General features: G+C 42.1%; 1 protein-coding gene across 1 annotated transcript in view; it reads right to left on the bottom strand.

The window, feature by feature from the left end:
- The window catches only part of PCSK2 (proprotein convertase subtilisin/kexin type 2), a 186,306-nt gene extending 166,311 nt beyond the window's left edge, over positions 1–19,995 (bottom strand). The window contains exon 1 of the mRNA XM_006035711.2: positions 19,626–19,995. Coding sequence (XP_006035773.1) covers positions 19,626–19,799 — 174 coding nt within the window. The 5' untranslated portion in view covers positions 19,800–19,995. The remainder of the gene's footprint in view (positions 1–19,625) is intronic.
- Between the last annotated feature and the right edge of the window lie 8 nt (positions 19,996–20,003).

Genomic DNA, 20,003 nt, shown 5'->3' with positions numbered 1-20,003 from the left:
GGGAAAGAACTGCAGAAACCAGAGGGTGCCTATACATGTGCTCCAATGCATTCTAATTCAAATGCATCAGAGCAGATTTAATTATTCAAGTCCTCACCATCATGTGGATTCAACATCCCACATTTCAAAATGCCAGCAGGGGCATTTTAACTAAAACTCATCAAAGAAGCTTTAGTCAAAGTACCCCCACAGCCATTTTGAAACATGGGACACTGAATATACATGACGCTGTGACAATTTAATTAAAGCAGCTGTCAGAGAGCCACTCTAATTAAAACACCCACCCCCATCCCAGAGCACGTGTACAGACACCCAGAGGTTCCAAATGGCTCTTCTAATAGCTCCCTAACAACTACAGAAATAGATAAACATACTACATTATTTGAATTAATAAAGTAAATAGAAATTCATTAGAAGCTGAAATCCATACAGTTCTCTTAAACAGAGATCAAGGGTGCGAAATCAAGACACACATCATTTAGATTGTAAATATTTCAAACCCCTGCTTTCTGCAAACCCACTGACAAAGTAGGTTGTCACCACAAAAGCTGATGCCTCTCTGAACTAGTTAGTCTCTAAGGGCATGTGCACACATTTGCAGCACCCAGTCTATGATCACATGGCTTGCTTTAAGCCATGTGCTCCTAGATCAGGTCCTCACTTATGCACATATTCACTGGTCCTGGTAGCTGCATTGAGAATGTGATCTAAGAAAGCTGGGCTAGGGCAAGGGGTAGATAAGATCAAGAAGGGCTAGCGGGTCCATGGTGGGGAGGGGGCTTAGTGGGTCCAAGGGGGGTTTTCATGGGATCTGTGGGGGAGGTTGGTGGGTCTGCGGGAAGGGGGTTGGTTGGTCCATGGGCAGGGTTGTCTGTCTGGGAGTAGGAGGGTCAGAAGGCTAAAAATAGCTTGATCAATTATTAACACTGCAGTCTTTCCTGAACAGGGCAATGGATTGGGAGCTATAGCTCTGATCCTTATCTGCAGTTTGGGCGAGGCCAAGGTACTTACTGTCTAATTTTTCAGAGCAATTGAAAATACTGCAGAAAGACCTGAATAGGTTGCAGGGGTGGGCTAACAAAAACAGGATGCGTTTCAATACGGACAAGTGCAGGGTGCTGCACTTGGGCAGTAGTAACCAGCAGCACACTTATAAGATGGGAAACTCCCTTCTTGAGAGCACAGAGGCAGAAAGGGATCTTGGAGTCATCATTGACTCCAAGATGAACATGGGCCGACAATGCGAGTTCACAGTCGGCAGGGCTAACCGGACCCTATCATGCATCTCAAGCAGGGCCAAGGAGGTGATCCTCCCCCTCTACGCAACACTGGTCAGGCCACAGCTGAAGTACTGTGTCCAGTTCTGGGCACCCCACTTCAAGAGGGATGTGGACAACATTGAGAGGGTCCAGAGGAGGGCCACCCACATGATCCGGGGACAGCAGGGCAGACCCTACAATGAGAGGCTACGGGACCTGAACCTGTTCAGCCTTCACAAGAGAAGGCTGAGAGGGAACCTGGTGACTGTCTATAAACTCACTAGGGGGGACCAGAAGGGTTTGGGGGAGACCTTGTTTCCCCTAGCGCCCCCCGGGATAACAAGGAATAACGGCCACAAGTTGTTGGAGAGTAGGTTGAGATTAGACATCCGTAGGAACTACTTCACAGTTAGGGCGGCTAGGATCTGGAACCAACTTCCAAGGGAAGTGGTGCTGGCTCCTACCCTGGGGGTCTTTAAGAAGAGGCTTGATGCCTACCTGGCTGGGGTCATTTGAGCCCAGTTTTCCTCCTGCCTAGGCAGGGGGTCGGACCTGAAGATCTACAAGGTCCCTTCCAACCCTACTTCTATGATTCTATGAAAAAACGCAATTTTTATCTTGCTGGGATCCTATGACCCCTGCTGATTTCCTGACCCTGGGGCAGAGGGCTAGACTCAATGATTTTCTGAGGTCCTTCCAGCCCTAACGTCTATGAAATCTATTAAATAAATCTATGAAACTCTGCTCCATTTTAACAGGCAATGCAGGTGCTTAGACCACATCACCTTTGTGTTTCACTTGTTTACCCACCTTGTATTTAATTGGGATTCATTAATTAATGTTTGTACAGTGTTTTGAAAATATGAACTGCACAATGTAATTATTATATGTTCATATAGGGGTGCCTATCTGACACTCAATAACTATTGAAATAATATATGGTAGCAATTTCCTCTTCATATCAGTATATCTGCCTAAGGAAAAATCATGTTACTAAGGCTGAAAAATATCCCTATACATTTATCATCTCAGAATTTAAGGAAAAGAGTATATTTTTTAACTAAACAGGACAAGTATTTCTGAAAACAACTGTTGCTACTAATAGAGGCAGTGCAATGAGATTTTTGGCCTTTCCTCCCTTCTTTTTGTTGCTACAAGAAACAAAATCGAGTGTTTTCTCAGCAAAGAGAATAGGTATGCTGCAATGTGGGACATTTTAGCTCAAAACTTCAGGTAGAAGTCACTTGAGTATCTTGAAACATAGTTTAATACTTTCGTAGTTGGTAGAGTAGGAAGGAACCTCAGCAGATCATCAAGGCCGACCCCCTGCCATGGCAGGAAAGAGGATTGGGGTCAAACAACCCCAGCGAGGTGTTCATCCAGCCTCCTTTTAAAGACCCCCAGGGTAGGAGCCAGTACCACTTCTCTTGGAAGTTGGTTCCAGATCCTAGCCACCCTGACAGTGAAGTAGCGCCTCCTGATGTCTAGTCTAAATCTACCCTCGGCCAGCTTGTGACCGTTATTTCTAGTCACTCCTGGTAGTGCTCGGGGGAACAGGGACTCCCCCAGTGCTTGCTGGTCCCCTCTGACTAGTTTGTAAATAAGGCAGAGCCCCCATCGCTAGCACCAACAAGCAGAAAGTTAGCTCCCTGGTGAAGACTCTTACTAAGCTCTGATGAGGTAGAAAAGTCTGAGCTGACAAGACATGGTTATTGAATCTTCAGTTCACCAAAGCACTCAAGAAGGATTTAATTCCATCTCTGTTCAGCAAATCATGTGCTTAAAGTGCCCTCAGCCTCAATGTCTCATTAACATGCACTTAAATGCTTTATTGATTTGGAACACAGAAGTTCAATCACAAGTTTAAGGTCTAAATCAGGGAGCTCTATAAATAAAAAGAGTTGAGATAGAATAAAATTGTTGGTTACATCAACACAAATATCCCAGAAAACAGATAATAGGTAGATCGCCATGTACAAGTGCTAAATCTGGGTTTATCAATATCTGTGCAAATATTTGGACTCTTTTTGTGACAAAAACTTTTGCTTTTTTTCACACCTCCATAACAGCAGCTTCCTAGTAATAAGCACTTGGGATAAAACTCTCCATGCAGATGTCTCTGCTATTGAACCACAGTGAGTGTGTTTTCTAGTTCACAGGTGCACATGTGATAACAGTAAAAGAGAAGAGGTTTTAAGATTTTTGAGGCAAGGTATCAAGGACAACCAGAGACAAAAATGAACCCTTTAGGCACATCAAGATAAGTGTACATGTGCAGTTTGCAGCACTTCAAAGCTGTCTGAGGTGCTGCACACTGCACGTGGCACACATGCACCTGTTTGCCACGCTGCTAATTTGCAGAGCAGCACCAAAATTCAACACTTGGTAGTCCTGGTGTAAAAAAAATCCACCACTACAAAAAGCATTGTGGCACATACAGCAGCAACATGAGCCACCAAAAATGGAGTCAGGCCTGATAGATTCACACTCTGGCTATAGGCCAGGCTCCTAACAGCCAGATAGATGCTTCTGCTGCCTCAGAAGTTCCCCAGGACCCCAGGTAAAGCTCTTGGCTGGCCTCAGCCTTGCCTACCCCACCCAGGTCAATTTGCCACATGCCAGAGCATGTGGCAAGGGTGTGCCCTGAGACAAAAAGCAGTGGCACAAATATATGTCACTGCTTTTTGTGCCACAGGAAATGTGCACCCTGGCATGTGCGTGCACATCTAGGCATGTCCTTTGTATGTTTTTATTTTTAACAAATCAGTATTTGGAAGCTAGGACAAAAGTGGGGCAGAGGTGTACTGTAAAATACAGAACAGAAAAAGGAGAGAGGAAATTGACAGAAATATCAAGGATAGCACAGTTTTCCTCATTCCCTTTAAGTTCTTTCTTTAGTGGTTGACAAAACACATTCTCGTTAGGAGTTTCGGCATTGTCACATGACCATTTCTGGGTCAAATTCAGCTCTCCTTTATGAGGCTGTTAAGTCTAAAGTAATCCAGCAGAACCCAAGGGAATATTCTATGTTCACCCAGCATGAGACAGCAGCCTGTCTAATGCTATGGATAACTGAGTTCCAGATACAAGGGGACAGAGAAGATGAAACCAACCATCACATGAGTGGCAGCGCTGAAAGCGGGGGAGGAAATCAATAGGCTATCACCCAGAGCCCAAGCTCACTGAACCTTTAGGCAGCTTCAAAATAAAGCTCTTTGTGGTTGTTAATACCAATTAATACATGCCAGCAATTTATTGCCAGCATAAATTGAGGTTAAACAACTGTGTGCTGATATGTTATCTTTTTTTTATTACATCAATCAAGCAAGGCACGTGTACATTTTGAATTAGTTGCTCAGTGTTTTCCTTCCTTTATATCCTGAGATACTGGCTTGTTTACTGATATGCCATATATTTTGGATGCATTGGGAAAAGAAAAAAATGACAGATTAAAGACTGGATACTGTGGGGGGAAAACAAAAGAAAGAATAAAAGAAAGATCTGAATATTTTTGGTTTGGTTATTTTAATCTTTTCCTGAGTAGTAGCCCCAAAGGATCTGGAATTGTATCAAAGTGCTTGAATGGATACATGTGTGAGAGAGAAGAAACACAATTGTTTTAAGACTGGATCACGGTGGAAAATGTAGATCTGAATTTCAGATGTCAAATTTCAGATGTTAGGATCTGGTTCCATAGTCCCAGGCATTTTAACATGAGGGGCCTTAGAAAAACAGAATCTAATGCTGGGTTCTGATGTTCGATATACCCTCACCACAGGCACACAAGAATCTCAAGGTTGTTCAGATGGGGTGAGGGACTAGTTCAACCGTATTTCTTAGGTGATCAATGAAAGAGTGAAGTATCCACGGTATAGAAATTTACAATTAATTGTCTGGATTGTGGTTATGCTCAAAGCCCCAACCAGGGATTGCTATTGTGCCAGACAAATAATTAAGACAAAAAACCATCTCTACTCCAGAGAGCTCATGGCCTAGGAATCACAACCATGAAGAGGTTTGTTAATTTCACTCATGCGCTTCCACAAACACTGTAGGGGAAAATAAAACGATGCCTGAGAAGACAGAGTAGGGTTTTAAGGCATTCTATGTGTTTTCTTAGTTACCAGAAAAATCATGTAGCTCTCGTTTCATATTCAAATAGCCCTATTTCTCTTCATACTGAAAAACATTTGCACACACACAAAAACATATGTATAAACATTATTTTTCAGGCTTTTATGTTTATATATGCTAGCAATCAGGGAATGGTGCTCTAGCAAAATTATCCACTCATAAGAAACAGGTGAGTAAGTATGCTAGGCCAGTCATGGGTAGCTGGAACACACAATTGCTGACTGGGTCCTACACAAACATTTAGGTCATTGTTTCCATTTCTTTTACATACACTGGGAGCATCTACATGAGATGCTACATCACCATAGTAATGTGCTACAGTGATGTAGTTCATCACTACAGTAACATAACTTCAGCGGGCACTAACCATTACACCATGTCTACTGTGCAGTAGCAATGACCTACTGCACAGTGGTTTGTTGCTACTGCACAACAGGGTTGAAAACAACCCGTGCACCACTGGAACTGCACACTACTGGTGATTACTGTGTAGTCATTTAGTACAAGTTGTTTTTAGCAATGTTTTTAGTACTAAAGCATTAGGGGCATGCTTTTAGTAGTAAAACAGGGGCATGTGTAGATGTGCCTACAGAGAACTAAGTTAGGACTGCAACATCTATGTTGAAGATTTAATTGGAAAGGTAGATAGTATCTGACATAGCTAGTTGCGTCCTTTTTTTCCCGTGGGTGCATGAGCTACATCATCATCCACTTCATGCACACACAATCCAAATGCACCCAAAATGAAAAATAATAATGGTGGGCCATACCCAGATTTCCTTATCCAGTGTGATTAGTAAGACCCTCAGCAGACACTGAATAGGAATGAAGTTCATGTGAATTAGAACCTCAGGATCTGGCTTCATAATAATGGAAGCTAAGTACTTATCCAATTGCTGCTATATGACATGTGATGGCCATGGAGATTTTCAAACAGCACCAAAGCAAGAATTGTGATCCTCTTGTTCCCCAAAACAGACCCCCACCATTTAGACCATCATAAAATCTACATTAATTTTAGCAACACAGGGTCAGATTTTTCAACATCTGTTTCACATTGACTTACAATAAGCACATCAAATTATCTTGGGCAACTTTAAAAGAGCAGTGGTAGACATGCTCACTAGGGCTGTGCAAAGCTCCGGCCCCTGATTCAATTCGGTGGAGATTCAGCCCAATTCTGTGGCCAAATCTCCGAATCCGAATCAAATCAGAGGACCCTTGAATCTCTGCAAATTGAATCAGAACCCTCTGAATCGATTCAGAGAGATTCAGAAAGATTTGGCGATTTGGACATAGACACAGGTTTAAATGGTTTTTTTTATATACTTCTAGGTAGCAGGTGGCTCATGAATGCTGGATGCTGGGTGCCTGGACTGTCCCACAGGAGCGCAGGGAGCTCCCCAGCATGCTTGGCAGCAGACCCAGAAGTGGACCAGAAGCACTTCTGTTCCTCTTCTATGTCCTCCAGGGAGTGTGCCGGGAGGTCCCCCTGTGCACCCCCAGCAGAAAAAAAAACAAGAAAAGCCCCGCACTCACCATTCCTATGGGGGGATGATCCCCACTGCCCCACACTGCCCCACACTATGTGGGGAGCTCTGCACAAGCCCTCAAAGCCCTGAGGCTATGGCAGGAGCCAGTGAGTCCCCAGGCTTTTCTCTGTTTTTTTTTTCTTAAAAGGTCGGAGCTGGGGTGGGCAGGACAGCCATGGGGGGGCTGGAGGAGTGGGGGGGGCATCAGGGGTCCCTCCATGGTCCCCTCCCCTGCCCCAGTACTTACCAGCTGCAAGTCCGGCTCCAGCTCCCTGCTGCAGCCACCGGGGACTTCCTGAATCATCAAAGCTCTCCAAATCTTTTCTGAAGATGTGGAGAACTTCAAATCGATTCAGACCTTTAAACTGGTCCCCTGATTCGATTTGGATTCATAGATTTGGCCACTGAATCAAGCCAAATCTCCTCCGAATCGAATCACCACTCAAAGCGTCGCACAGCCCTAATGAACATGTGTATATATAATGAACTGTACATACATACCTAACACAATATACATACACACCTAACATACACATACATATACATATATATATATATGTATGTCAGCGTGTCTGCCCATTCATTAATGTGCCTTAGTTTCTGGTGGAACTCAATTCTGTGGGTGACAAGCGGTTTTAGGATGGATTCAACAAAACCTGATATTTCCTCAGTTAGGGTCCCATGGTTGGATATGATAGATCCATGCCTGCCTTACATATCTACAGGAACAAGATTACAACCCAGAATACAGACCCAAAGATATCACTGAGCTTATACACTTCATCCTCACACACAACAATTTCACTTTTAATAATCAACACTTCCTCCAGATGATGGGAACAGCTATGGGCACTAAAATGGCCCCACAGTATGCCAACCTTTTTACCTTTTTTTTTTTTTTACACACCAAAAAAGCAGTGATATACAGCCAAGCCCTCAGATACCACTGCATCTGTACTGAAGAGAACACCCGGGATTGCCACCTCACCAATCTTAAAAAGGCTTTCACCCAGCAAGGACACTCCTCCAGAGAGGTAGATCGCACGTTTGAAAGAGCCACCTGGATACCACGTGAAGAACTGCTGCAGTACAGAAGAAAAACACCCACAAATCGCACACCGCTGGTTATGACCTATCACCCATCCCTTGAACCTGTACGGAAAATCCTCAAAAAATTGCAACCCATATTAGAAAAAGACCCTATTCTTAAAAAGATCTTCCCAGAGCCACCCATCCTAGCCTTCAGACAAGCACCGAACCTCGCCAACCTCATCACCAGAAGCAAACTTCCTCAAGCCCAGAACACACCAAAAGGATCCAGACCGTGCCATGACAAGAAATGCAAAACCTGCCCCCACATCTCCACCACCCCCACTATTACTACACCCCACAACAGAGCCATCAGCATCCCAGGATCTTACAGCTGCACCTCCAGGAATGTAGTATACCTCATCCAATGCACCAAATGCCCTGATGGAAGATATGTAGGAGAGACCAGACAACAACTGCGCACCAGAATGAACGCACACCGGAAATCCATCAAAGACAGAAACACCCAATCACCGGTGGGGGCACATTTCTCACAGGAGGGCCACTCTCTCTCCAACCTCTCAGTCCTGATCCTCAAGGGAAATTTACACAACATATCCCAGAGACGAGCCTATGAGCTCCATTTCATCAACCTGCTGGATACTAGAGATCAGGGACTAAACATAGACATTGGATTTTTGATACATTATAATCTGCCTGGCAACTGACTCCCCAGCCCAGCCCAGCCCCTGGCTTCTTTACTTTTCATTCCATCCAGGAAGAGCACACACCAACTGCTGCAGCTTCCTGAGCCTGACGAAAGGTTTTTGAACCCGAAAGCTTGCTTAATAACTATTCTCCAACCATTTGGGTTGGTCTAATAAAAGATATCAAATTCACCCAAGGAACCTTGTCTGCCTATATCCTTAGACCAACATGGCTACAACCTAAACCCCTGCTATATATACATACACACACATGCACAAAAATTAATATGATCTGCCTATCACAAGGATAACAGTGCATGAAAAAGATAAATATTATATCCATAAAATCCTGTACTTTATTTTGCAATTGAAATTCTTTCAAGAATTAGACAAATATTTTACAAATAGAAACCACACAAGTGGTTTTTTTTATGTATGATATTTTTAATTAGAGCTGAGTGAATGAGCTGAGTGAATCATAACTAATCATTTATTTTATTCATTTAGCTTCTTTTCTCAGTTCACAAAATTGTCAGTGAACTTTCAATTTTCTCAGGATTTGATACTTGAAATGATTCCCCAAATAATTTCTATCCATAATCCAACAACTGCTTGACAAGCATTTTGTTGGAAGTGGGCTTGTTTACCAGAATTATCTCTGGGTGCCTGAACAAAAAAGGACAGAAGTATGGAACAGAAATATGTTGTATTCAAACATAATCTGCACTTAAAATTTTTTACCAGTATAACTATGTTAATTACAGTTTTTTTTTTTTACTTGGGTAATTATACTGGTAAAAGCCCAAGGATAAATACAGTCATATTTTTATTTTGCTTTGCTAAACTGAACTAAGCTAGGCACGTTAGCACTTTCATACCAATTTAACTGCACCTACACTATGAAATTTTCTCACTTTAACAATTATGCCTCACAGTTACAGCAATAAGATTTTCAGGTGTATGTAAAAACTTCTACCTTAGAATTTATGGAGCAAGGAGAAAATCTATAGGATAACAGTGTTATCTTCTGCATTTTCAAAAGAGTTGGTTCCCCTAAAAAGTGATGGGCTGGCAGCTCTGGATACTGAACAGGTACAACAAAAATTCAAGCATCCCCACAATTTACCTCAGTCCAGTTCTGAAAGGATTGAGACTAATGTCACAATATCCACCCCCCAAATCCATTAATCTTTGCTGAGGGTGTCTACATGTTCTTATTAAGGTGGCACGAACTCTGGGCTTGTTACATCGGAGTTTATTGCTCCCAGGCATCACATCTACATTGCATCTACCTTGCATCTACTGCAGCACATTGAGCCAGGGCAGAGTAGCCCCAACTGGCAGATGATCTGAGGGGTCAGCCTGCCAGCCCAAAACTGTTCCAACCTGACTCAACATGCTGACTGGGGCACAAGGATGTTCCAGTGCAGGGCTAGCCAGCAGACAGCCCCCACACTGAAACACCCTTGTGCCCCCAGCCAGCTACACATGTGCTACTGTGGAATAAAAAACTCTGCAGCAGAATAGTACTTGTATTTACCAGTACTACTCTGCTGCAGAGTTAATTAGTTTATTCCAGTTTACTAGAGCCACACATGTAAATGTGAGATGTTTACTTCAGAGCTAATTAGTCTATGCCACAGTAAATGTCTCATGTAGATGTGCCCGCTGTTAACAAATTAATCACCCAAATAATTCTGGTTCTGAAATTAAGACACATACTTAGGAACTGGGCTGAGATTGTCAAATTATTTGTACCTGTTGACCAAGACTAGACTTGAACTCCTGTCAATGTTGCATCGCCTCTCCTTGCTCTGTGCTTCTCAGCCCACCATCTCCTCATAGGAGCTTATTTAAGTGTCTCACAAATGCCCCTTGCAAAAGGAGCTCCTGACCTAGAAATGAAAGACCCTAGCTTACTTGCAATAGCCTGAATGAGCCAGTTCTGTTATTCTGCATTTTTTTCAGTGTGATGGGATCTTTAACTTCCACTGGGTCTAGTGTCAAGGACCATACCCTAATTCACAGCACTAGTGCTGCTTCAGTCCTCATGTAACTGCACTGATGTCAAATTGTCTATCTACTTCTCATGTTGAAATCTTGATTTTCAAGCCAACAGCGCAGATTGAAATAAAATTAAAAAGTAAAGGAAACAGAGACTGTGAGAGGGGAAGAGAGTTGTTTCATACTCTGCCACCTCATCAGCAAATCCTGATGCAATTCAACTCATTCATGAGAGCACAGAACAGTTCTGGTTCTGTCACATGAAGAGGAGGGGAAGGATTTGGGAAGGCTAGGCAGAGCCTCCGCTCAGCGCATGCAGTAGATCAAACCTCTGGAAAGGCTCCAGCTAACATGAATCTATGAGGGGAAGTGTGGTGGGTAGGACATGCAAGAGATGAATGGGCCATGTTCCAGATAATGCTGAAAGTGCTCTTAAAACAAGTTAATTAACTAATCAACCTCTGCTGGCAACAAATGTAACATTTCCTAGTTAAGATGTCCTTCCTGATGCTGCCTTATCCCAAAGAAATCCATAAACAAGGTCTCACTCTTGCTTTCCCTCCCCCACAAAAAATCCCGCAGTTACTCTTCCTCACAACCTACTTTCTCCATGTTGTCTTTGCCCCATTCCAGTTAGCATGTCAATGTTGCATCTCTTCTCCTTGCTCTGTGCTTCTCAGCCCACCATCTCCTCATAGGAGCTTATTTAAGTGTCTCACAAATGCCCCTCACAGCAGCAGCTCTAGGGGGTAAGCAGTGTGGCCTCTACTGGCAACTTGCAGCTTGGCAGCTATCTGTATGAGTAGCTGTCCACTCAGGCCCCTGACAGATGTTCACTTTAAGACATAATAGGAACTGATCCCTGGTTCCAACAATCGCATCTACTGCCGTGCCACACATGCATGGCAAGAGGCACAATTTTGGGATCAGGGATTAGATCTATATCAAGCCTTACTTGCTGGTGCAGGAGGAGCCCAGACTCATGAGCCTGGGCTCCCCCTACACCAGCAAAATGACCTGATCAGCTGATTGTCACTTGGGGCCAGAAACCAAGCACAAGGCTTATACGGTGCCCTGCACATGAGGAGCCTGACACTGAACTGTGGCAACCCTATGTATCTTTACTACTATTGCAAGAAGTGTACCAGCTGGGTGTCACACAAGCTACTGAGAGGTCTTGGCCAGATGTTCCATTTAAAGTGTGAAGCAAATGAGCCACAAAGTTTCTATACATTATATGTGGAATAATTCTGTGGCTCATCTACTGTATTACCATGCCTTAAGTTAACTTGCACGTGTGGCTGGGTTACTATTTAAGGCACAATTAACTGTTAATCTCATCTTAAAAGTAACGCATGTCAGGGGCCCCAGGCGAAGCCACAGTGAGAGCTGGAAATTTAAACAAGCAGACCTAGCCTTTGCACTTTGGAGTAGGTGGCAAAGACCCTTGTTTGTAAACATAACTAACTCCTGTACACCAAGGGTGTATTACTACACATGAGACCAGCTGAAGGACTGTGGGGAGCATTGCTCAACTGATCTTTAGGATACAGTCCAGATTTACCTGGCCTGCTTTGTTTTGAGTATGCAGGCAGGACCCTGTAGCCTTCTTCCCAAAAGCTTCCACAGTGGGTCTATATCACTGACATTTTCAAGACCACCTTCATAAGGGAAAGGGATAGTACTGCTTTTACAAAATACTCCTTTGAAACAGGAAAAAGCACCTCTAAAATAAGGGGCTCTCCTGATCTCCCTTCATCAGTGGGAGCTGTTCTAATAGATCCACTTCTGTAGGGATCCATCAACCCATTAGCCCACATGCAGAGGTAGCAGAGCCTCAGTTCTGAGCAGATCTGCCTCTATGGAAGAATTCCTAACTCTCAGAGCAGTGCCTAGTTGCTGAACTGGGCCATACCCTCGAGGAAGTCTCTGCTTCTTGAGCAGTACTGCTGCATAACATATTTTTAGGAAACCAGGGTACTATGACAGTTTACGCTGCTTCAAGATCCTTTTAAGAGTGCCATTCAATATTAGCACTGTCAAGTGTTCAAACACCTACACGGGATTCACAAGTTAAAACCGAAAGATTTCAAATAGCAATAATAACGTCAAAGACATTCTGACCTGTTGTGATCTTTCTTTGCAACAGAAGAATTCCTTTATTATTTTTCCATAGTAAAGAAATGAGTGAAACGAAGAGCTAGCATTTTCTGAAGAGTACCTTGAATCTAACGAGGGGTGCCCTGAGTCTAAAGAAGTTGAGAGCCATTGTTTTAGGAAATCGTTACGAGAGAAGTTCCTTGCCTGGTATGAATGGAACTAAATCAATATATACTGATTACAAATCTGCTTTATTGCTTTCCAGCCCTCTGTTTCTTGGAAAAGTTGTTTGCAAGTGTCTGTTTCTTTCCTTGAAATGTTCTGTTTGTCACTGAGATAACTAAACCTACTTTTAAACAAAAATATATAATTCTACATTTCCAGTCATGTTTGTAAGATCTAAAACACAACTTAAAAAGAAAGAAGTTTTCCTGGTTCTCTACATCTTCTCAGTTTTCCTATATTTTGAAAGAGCTATTATAAATGAGGCAAAACCAAGAGTTTGGGTAATGTGCAGTAAATAAAAGTATAATTGTAGGCAACTTTATACAGAATCAGAATTTTGTATCTACATAATTCCTACAAATTACACAAACAATAACCAAGTCTGATGGACTTATTTCTAAAAGCAACGTTTGAATGTATGCGTTTAACAACAAAATAGCTTCTAAACAGTAATACAGCAATTACGGTAGGGAATAGCACCAGTAAAGTCTGAACTTCTCATTTGACATTCTATGCTATTAAGTAACAAATTATCTGAAAAGCTACAGATGGATAGATAATTATTTCAAATATAACTACCAAGTTCATTGCCAGTAAATGCCGCAGCACTCAGGTCTCTTCCAAATAAAGAGCTGTTGAATACTTGATTCATAGATGTTCCTTATCTCATGTCATAGATTCATCTTCCTGATTATGTTTTTATGCCTTCTGCAAGTGCGTGTTTAACTGGGCTGTGTTTCTTCATTGCTGAATAGCAATTTAGGGTGTTTCCTACTATACCGGGACAATATCTTCATCTTTGGCAGCATGCAAAAGGAAATTAAAGGAAATGACAATAAAAGGTTCCTTTCACATTTTCCAGCCACTCATTATTTGTAATTTTCTTTTCTCAGCCATCCCAGTGTAATTCTGGAGTAAGCCCACTAATATTGATGGAATTATTCATAAACATAAATAAGAGCAGATAACCCTCTATGGTCCACATCTAGGCTCCACCAATGAAATGGTTGGATCCCACCTACTAAGAATGGCCTTTCTAACTAGCATGGATCCCTCAAAATCCAGATAGCTCTGACCCCAATCTTTTAGGCTTTTCCAAAACGGGGAGCCACTCATCAGCAGGGATCTTGGTTTTCTGTGATTTAAAAAAATCCCCACTTTTCGGCTTAAAAAAAATAAGCCCAAATCCACATTTTTCTGATTAAAATGAAACATGATATATATCTATATATTAGCGGCATTTCATTTTAATCACAGAAAACTCATCAGAGCCCAACAGTAGCAGCCAGATCAACCTTTTCTACTACTTAATTGCATAGCTTAGGCCCTCATCAATATACATGTACCGTGCACTTATGTGCCTAAGAGAGTCAACAAACTCTAGCTGCTTCAACAATTAATATGTAAGGAATTTCTTGCTTTAGTATCACATATAGCCTTAAAAGTCTGTTCTATATACTAACCTTTTATTTTACCAGTAAATGAAAGCATTAATATATATTAAATTTCTGAAAAGGTTCTTTTAGTGTCATAATGAAGGAATACTTTGTGTGAATGAATGTCCTTATCTTCTAAGATTACATAAACAGATGGGTAATTAATTATTGAACATGCGTTAGTGTGCAGAAGCACTTTCATTTGAGGCCTCAGCTTGATCCTGTTGACTTCAGTGGGAGCATAAATTGATCCTATCTTTTAAAAAAATACAGACCTAAATTATACATACAAAGACCTCCTCCTTTTTTCTTTTTACATTTCCACCTGCACTTGCGGATGCAAAGATCTGTTTATGCATCAGAGAAAATCTATTATCCATACACACTCTTTGCTTGTAGCCAAAGCCAGCACTTGCATTGATGCTACACTAAGAAATGCATATAGATTTTGCAAAGATGTTCCTGGCTGCAAAATACAGGCACAGGTATGCTCATAGATGCCAGTTAAAAACCACCCCCCAAAACTGCCCCTGAACCTCTGAGTAGCATTTAAAGGATGTTAAGAGCTAACACCTCCATCCATTACTCATTCCAGATACTCCCTGACATCCCACTCATTTAGGTCCATAAAAATGTAGGGCTGCATTTTAAATATCAGCACATTTTTAAAAGGCTTTCGATTAAGATCTAGAGACTCATTCAATGTCTAAACACTGTAGAAGAGGGACTTGAGAGCATTTTGGTAGGTTATAAAGAGCCTCCATAAATACAGACACATCAGTTTGTCTTCCATACTGATTTCTATACCATGTAAATTCCTCTACACTCCCCAAGTTTCCACCATGGGCTGTAATAAAGAAAAAGGTATCTGCTGCAAAAAGTGCAAAGTATTATTGAAAAGGCCTGCTTGCATTCTCTTCAGGAGCCCAAATTCCGGCGTGCAGAATAAATAAAATATAAGAATAAATAAAAATGTCAGAACCCGGTAGGAAAGTTGTACAAACCCATCGACATTGCTGAATTATTTTTTCTCCATCCTGAATAGCAACACAAGTCAAGATCTTGAAAATGTTATAGAATCACAATGCAGAAAAAAGTTTCACCTCAAGTTTCACTGAAATTGTTTTTAAATGTACTTGCATACCACCAGTTCCCCCAAAAAACAGCTCTCCAAAATTGTCATGACTTAAGAGGGGGACTGATTTTTCTGTGCTGGAATAGAAGCATGGAGATGCTGTATTCCAATGGCTGACAGCCTCTTTCAGGCAGCAAGTACAAACTGAGGATGCCAAACTCAGTATGTAGATTTAAAAAATTGGTTTTGCAGTCTGCATCAAGAAAAACATTTCATTCAAATTTGTGAATAGTACTTCATGTAATAAATTCAAGGGTTTTTTTTAAACAAAATAAATTGGACAGAACATTATGAAATGCATAATACAGAATGATCTTCAACAGACATATAGACTAGGGCTTAGAGACACAAAGATAGTTAGCAAACTCATTCATTTTAGTATGACCTGAGAACGTTTAAAAGGATCAAAAGCCAAAAAGGAAATAAGCCTGATTTATAAGATCGTCCATTTAAATGAAGACTATACTGAATTGTTTTAAGGAGGCACAGATAAATTGGAAAACTTCAAACAAAACCTCTAAACCTTACAAAACAAAGCATGCAAAGTAAAGTGAAAAAGAGAACTTAGGTTCAAGTTTATATGAAATTAAAAAATGGAAGAATCGGAGACCAATCAAATGTATTTTTAAGCATCTGACACTTAAATGAGAAGCAGCTCCTGCTTAAATCCCATAATTACAATTAAATTACTTATTTATGCAGAAATATCTAGTGTGATTTTAAGTACCCCCTTTTTTTTTTAATGGTGGATTCAGAGTCATGCTATGGCCCTTTTAATTAAGTTTGCTGAGCAGTTAACTCAGCTGCAGATTTGTATACACTGCAGTGTGACTAAAGGAGTCTGGCTGTTAAGAGAACAAGTCAAATGCATGTGGAGCATTTCCTAACAGCAGTGTTCAAAACAAATGTTTTCATTCTATTTCTCTTGAAATCTGCTGTTGAACCACCCCATGCTATATAGACTCATAATATCTCATTGCTAGTAATGAAACCCCTCAACACCAAAAATATGCTTTAAAAGTCTTCTAAAAAAACTGAGTCTCTTAAATAGTGAATGGTGTTGCCTAAGTTATATAAAGAGTTATATAAAGAGCCCTCTTCTATATGAATCCTATACTTGCATGCAAGTAAAGTGCTTGTACCTGTGAAGGAGAGACCACTCAAATAGAATGCATTACAAAATAAAAGCTTGGATCTGCCTACTTTATTCAGGTTGCATAGAATTTGCATGACAGGACGCCACAGTTTAATAATATGATTATTTTCGCAATAAGGTATTATTCAAGTTTAATAAGGGTGGGGGAATTTGACTTAAATCAATAATCTGTCAGATTGTCAAGAGAATATTTGTATTTAAAGAATGCAAACAAATGTCACTGCTCCTTGTGGCACGCCTGCATTTTTTTATTTTTTCTGTTTTTCATTATACAACACAGATCTCAAGGTTAAAAACATGCGTTTAACAAAAAAAATAGCTCCAGTTATTATTTGTACAGCATGGATTCACAGCTAAGGGTACCATTAAAACCCAGATTCTACATACATTTGTGCTCATGTTTAACTTTCTTGCACTGTTAACTAGTGTCACTGAAGGTGACTGTAGGGTTGCAATAAAGCAACTAGATCAGGGAACACAAGACAAATAGAAGTCTCCTTGGTTCTGCAATATTTAAAAGACACCAGAGCATCTGGCACACGCTTTTACTAATGCAAAAGAGAAAGCAGCGATGAGAATCATCAAACTCTGAGCCAGACGTGGTGCAGATTTCTTCTTCAAAGTGAGCTATCTCTGTCTCCTTTGCATTATCCTCTGGTACAGCCCATGAAAATTTTTTGGTAAACCCTGCACTGATATTTCCTCTCAAGTGAAATGACCACCCCAGCGAAGGCATTTGATAGTGTACGTGGATGTGTGTGCGGCGGGAAAGGAGGCAAAACAGCTTGGCTGTGAATGACATAATGTAACCTAGAAATCTCTCCATGTAGCACAAGCAGTGGTATCCAAACCAGAGCAGAGCAGTATGTCAATGTGATTCTGGTGTATGCTATGGGCTAGTCTGGGGGCTAGGTTATCTTTTTTTGTTTTTGCTCCCAAAAAGCACTCCACAGAGCACAGTTCTCTCTGCATAAAAATATGGAAAGCAAGTGGTCCCTTGATGGACACAAGGAAAAAAAGAGGTTTCTCTCAATGCTTCATTGTGATAAAATGTGAGATTAGGAGATAAACTGTCTCTTGAGGTAAACTAATGGGACCATTTTTAATATGTGTGGGGAGGCAAAGGAATGGCATGAACAGACCTCAGACTCCCTTCCCCAGGTCACCTGGATAGTAGCACTTCTCCAGCCTCAGCCTCTACTCTCTCCTCTCATCTCTGGCTTTTTCCTCTACCCAAAACAAATGGTCTTATGAAAGTTTATGCCAATTTAAAAATTAAAGGTGAAAAGAAATAAACACTTTGCAGAACTTCCCTTCCAAACTCACTGGTCACAACCAATGGTCCCAAAGCACAGAGGTGTCCTGGATAGAGGGGAGATGGATAGAGGTGAGATGACCAAACAGCCACATCCAGGGAGCTTTAAATACCAAAACCCATCTTTACGCAGATGTCCCCCCAACAAGATACTTCCAACAGGGCACCAGCAATACCAGCCTGTTACTACCAAAGCAAGGATTTCAGCAGAATCAAACAGCACACATTCAGTCAGGAGTGGAATGAGGCCAAAGCAGTAATGTATTTTGCCTTCATTTCTCTAATAAAACCCCAGTGGAGTTGAGCCAGTGCAGCCCAGAGGCAGCAGCTGTTCTGGAGCTGGCTATTGTTTTGTGTCTAACGTTTCAAGGACCCAATCCAACTCTCACTGAAGTTAACATGACTCCCACTCACTTTAATGGGGCATAGATCAGGCATGGCATTGCATAACCACTGAAAACAACTAGCAGTGGTGCTTATACACGTCCCTCTTCCTCAGCCCATCCTCAGTTGATCATTGGCCCTGTTCCTAGAGCAATCTGTGAGCAAAGTATATTGGCCATCAATATTCTACTAGGCCTGCTCATCCTTTTTATCTACCCTGGATTTTTATTGTACCCTGTACTAACTGAGCCCTACCTAGGATGAATTGCTATTTGAATTGGACACGTTACCCAATCTAGGTAAGACTGCCTGAGTTTCCTGGGAACCAGAAAGAAACCAACCTCAAAACCTGCTCCAAGTTCTCCTGGTCAATGAGCTGTTAATAGTCAATAGATTACATTTTATCAAGCAGCTCCTCTTGCCTGAAACTCTCATATTGCTCTCGGGGAATATCATGACTACAGAGGCATCATGTTGAAACAAATGTGAAATCTTAACATTTTAAGTTACATTTAAAGCTCCCTCAGCTCTGGATCTGGAGCAGCCTTTTTTTTAAGTGTCAGCAGTTTCAAATCCTTTCTGATCTACCATGGGAAGGTTTTAGGAAGCCAGTGGGTGTACACCTAGCCTTCTATTGTTCAGAAACTGCTTCCTAATATTTCAGGATGGAAGTTAAATGGGAGGATGTTTACCCAGCAGTTGCTAAGTACTCAGCTAAGCATGTGGAGAAACTCCTTGTTTTTCATCCAAGAAGCACTGATCTGAATCCCAGGGAGAGGGCTGCTGTAGTGGATCTTTGTACAGACTCTGAGTAAATATGCTGCATCTCAGGACTTGGGGGATAATTTGCAAACAGCAAGGAAATGTGTCCTGTCACCCCATTCCTTTGCATTTGCTTGCTAGTTGGGCAAGCAGAGTTGTCTGTTTAAACAGTTGATTTCCCATTCTTTCTAAAGCCATCAACTTACCCAGGGACACACACACACATAGACACACACCGGGCTCAAGCATGACCTTTATAAAAGCTGAAGGGCATCCTAATTCCACAGTGCATAAGGAGGGGAGGGGGGATGGAGGGGGCTCTGCCTTCACTTGTGCCCTGCTTGCGTTACGAAATGCAGGCACGGATCCCAGGAACTTGCAGAGCCTGCCATCAAAAACAAGGCACCCGGGCGCGGCAAATGCAATGAAAAACGGAGAGGATCTTACCTTCCGGACCCCACTAAAGCCATATTCTGTAGCAAGTTGCTTGGCTTCTGCCTCTCCCCCTTGATGCAACTCAACCCAGAACTGATTCGTGTACATGGCCCTGTCGGCAGAGGCAAACAGAAGGACCCCCAGCAAGAAGAGGAGCCCGGCGGTCTTCCACTGAGCCGTCTTCATGGCTCCGTGGCGGCGAGATGGGGCTGGGGGCTGAGGGACCACCCAGAGGGGGATCCAGCGGGAGGGCAGGCAGGGAGCGGAGGGAAGGGCTGAGCGCGATCTGCCCTGCCTGCGGGCTGGGCTGGGCTGCCCCGGAGCCGATCCTGGGGCGTGTGCGCGCGTGTGTGAGTATGCGTGTGTGCGCGCGCGCGCGTGTGTGTGTGT

Source organism: Alligator sinensis, unplaced genomic scaffold (genome assembly GCF_000455745.1).
Source record: "Alligator sinensis unplaced genomic scaffold, ASM45574v1 scaffold1309_1, whole genome shotgun sequence".
NCBI lineage: Eukaryota > Metazoa > Chordata > Crocodylia > Alligatoridae > Alligator > Alligator sinensis.
This window is presented reverse-complemented; position numbering and strand designations above follow the sequence as displayed.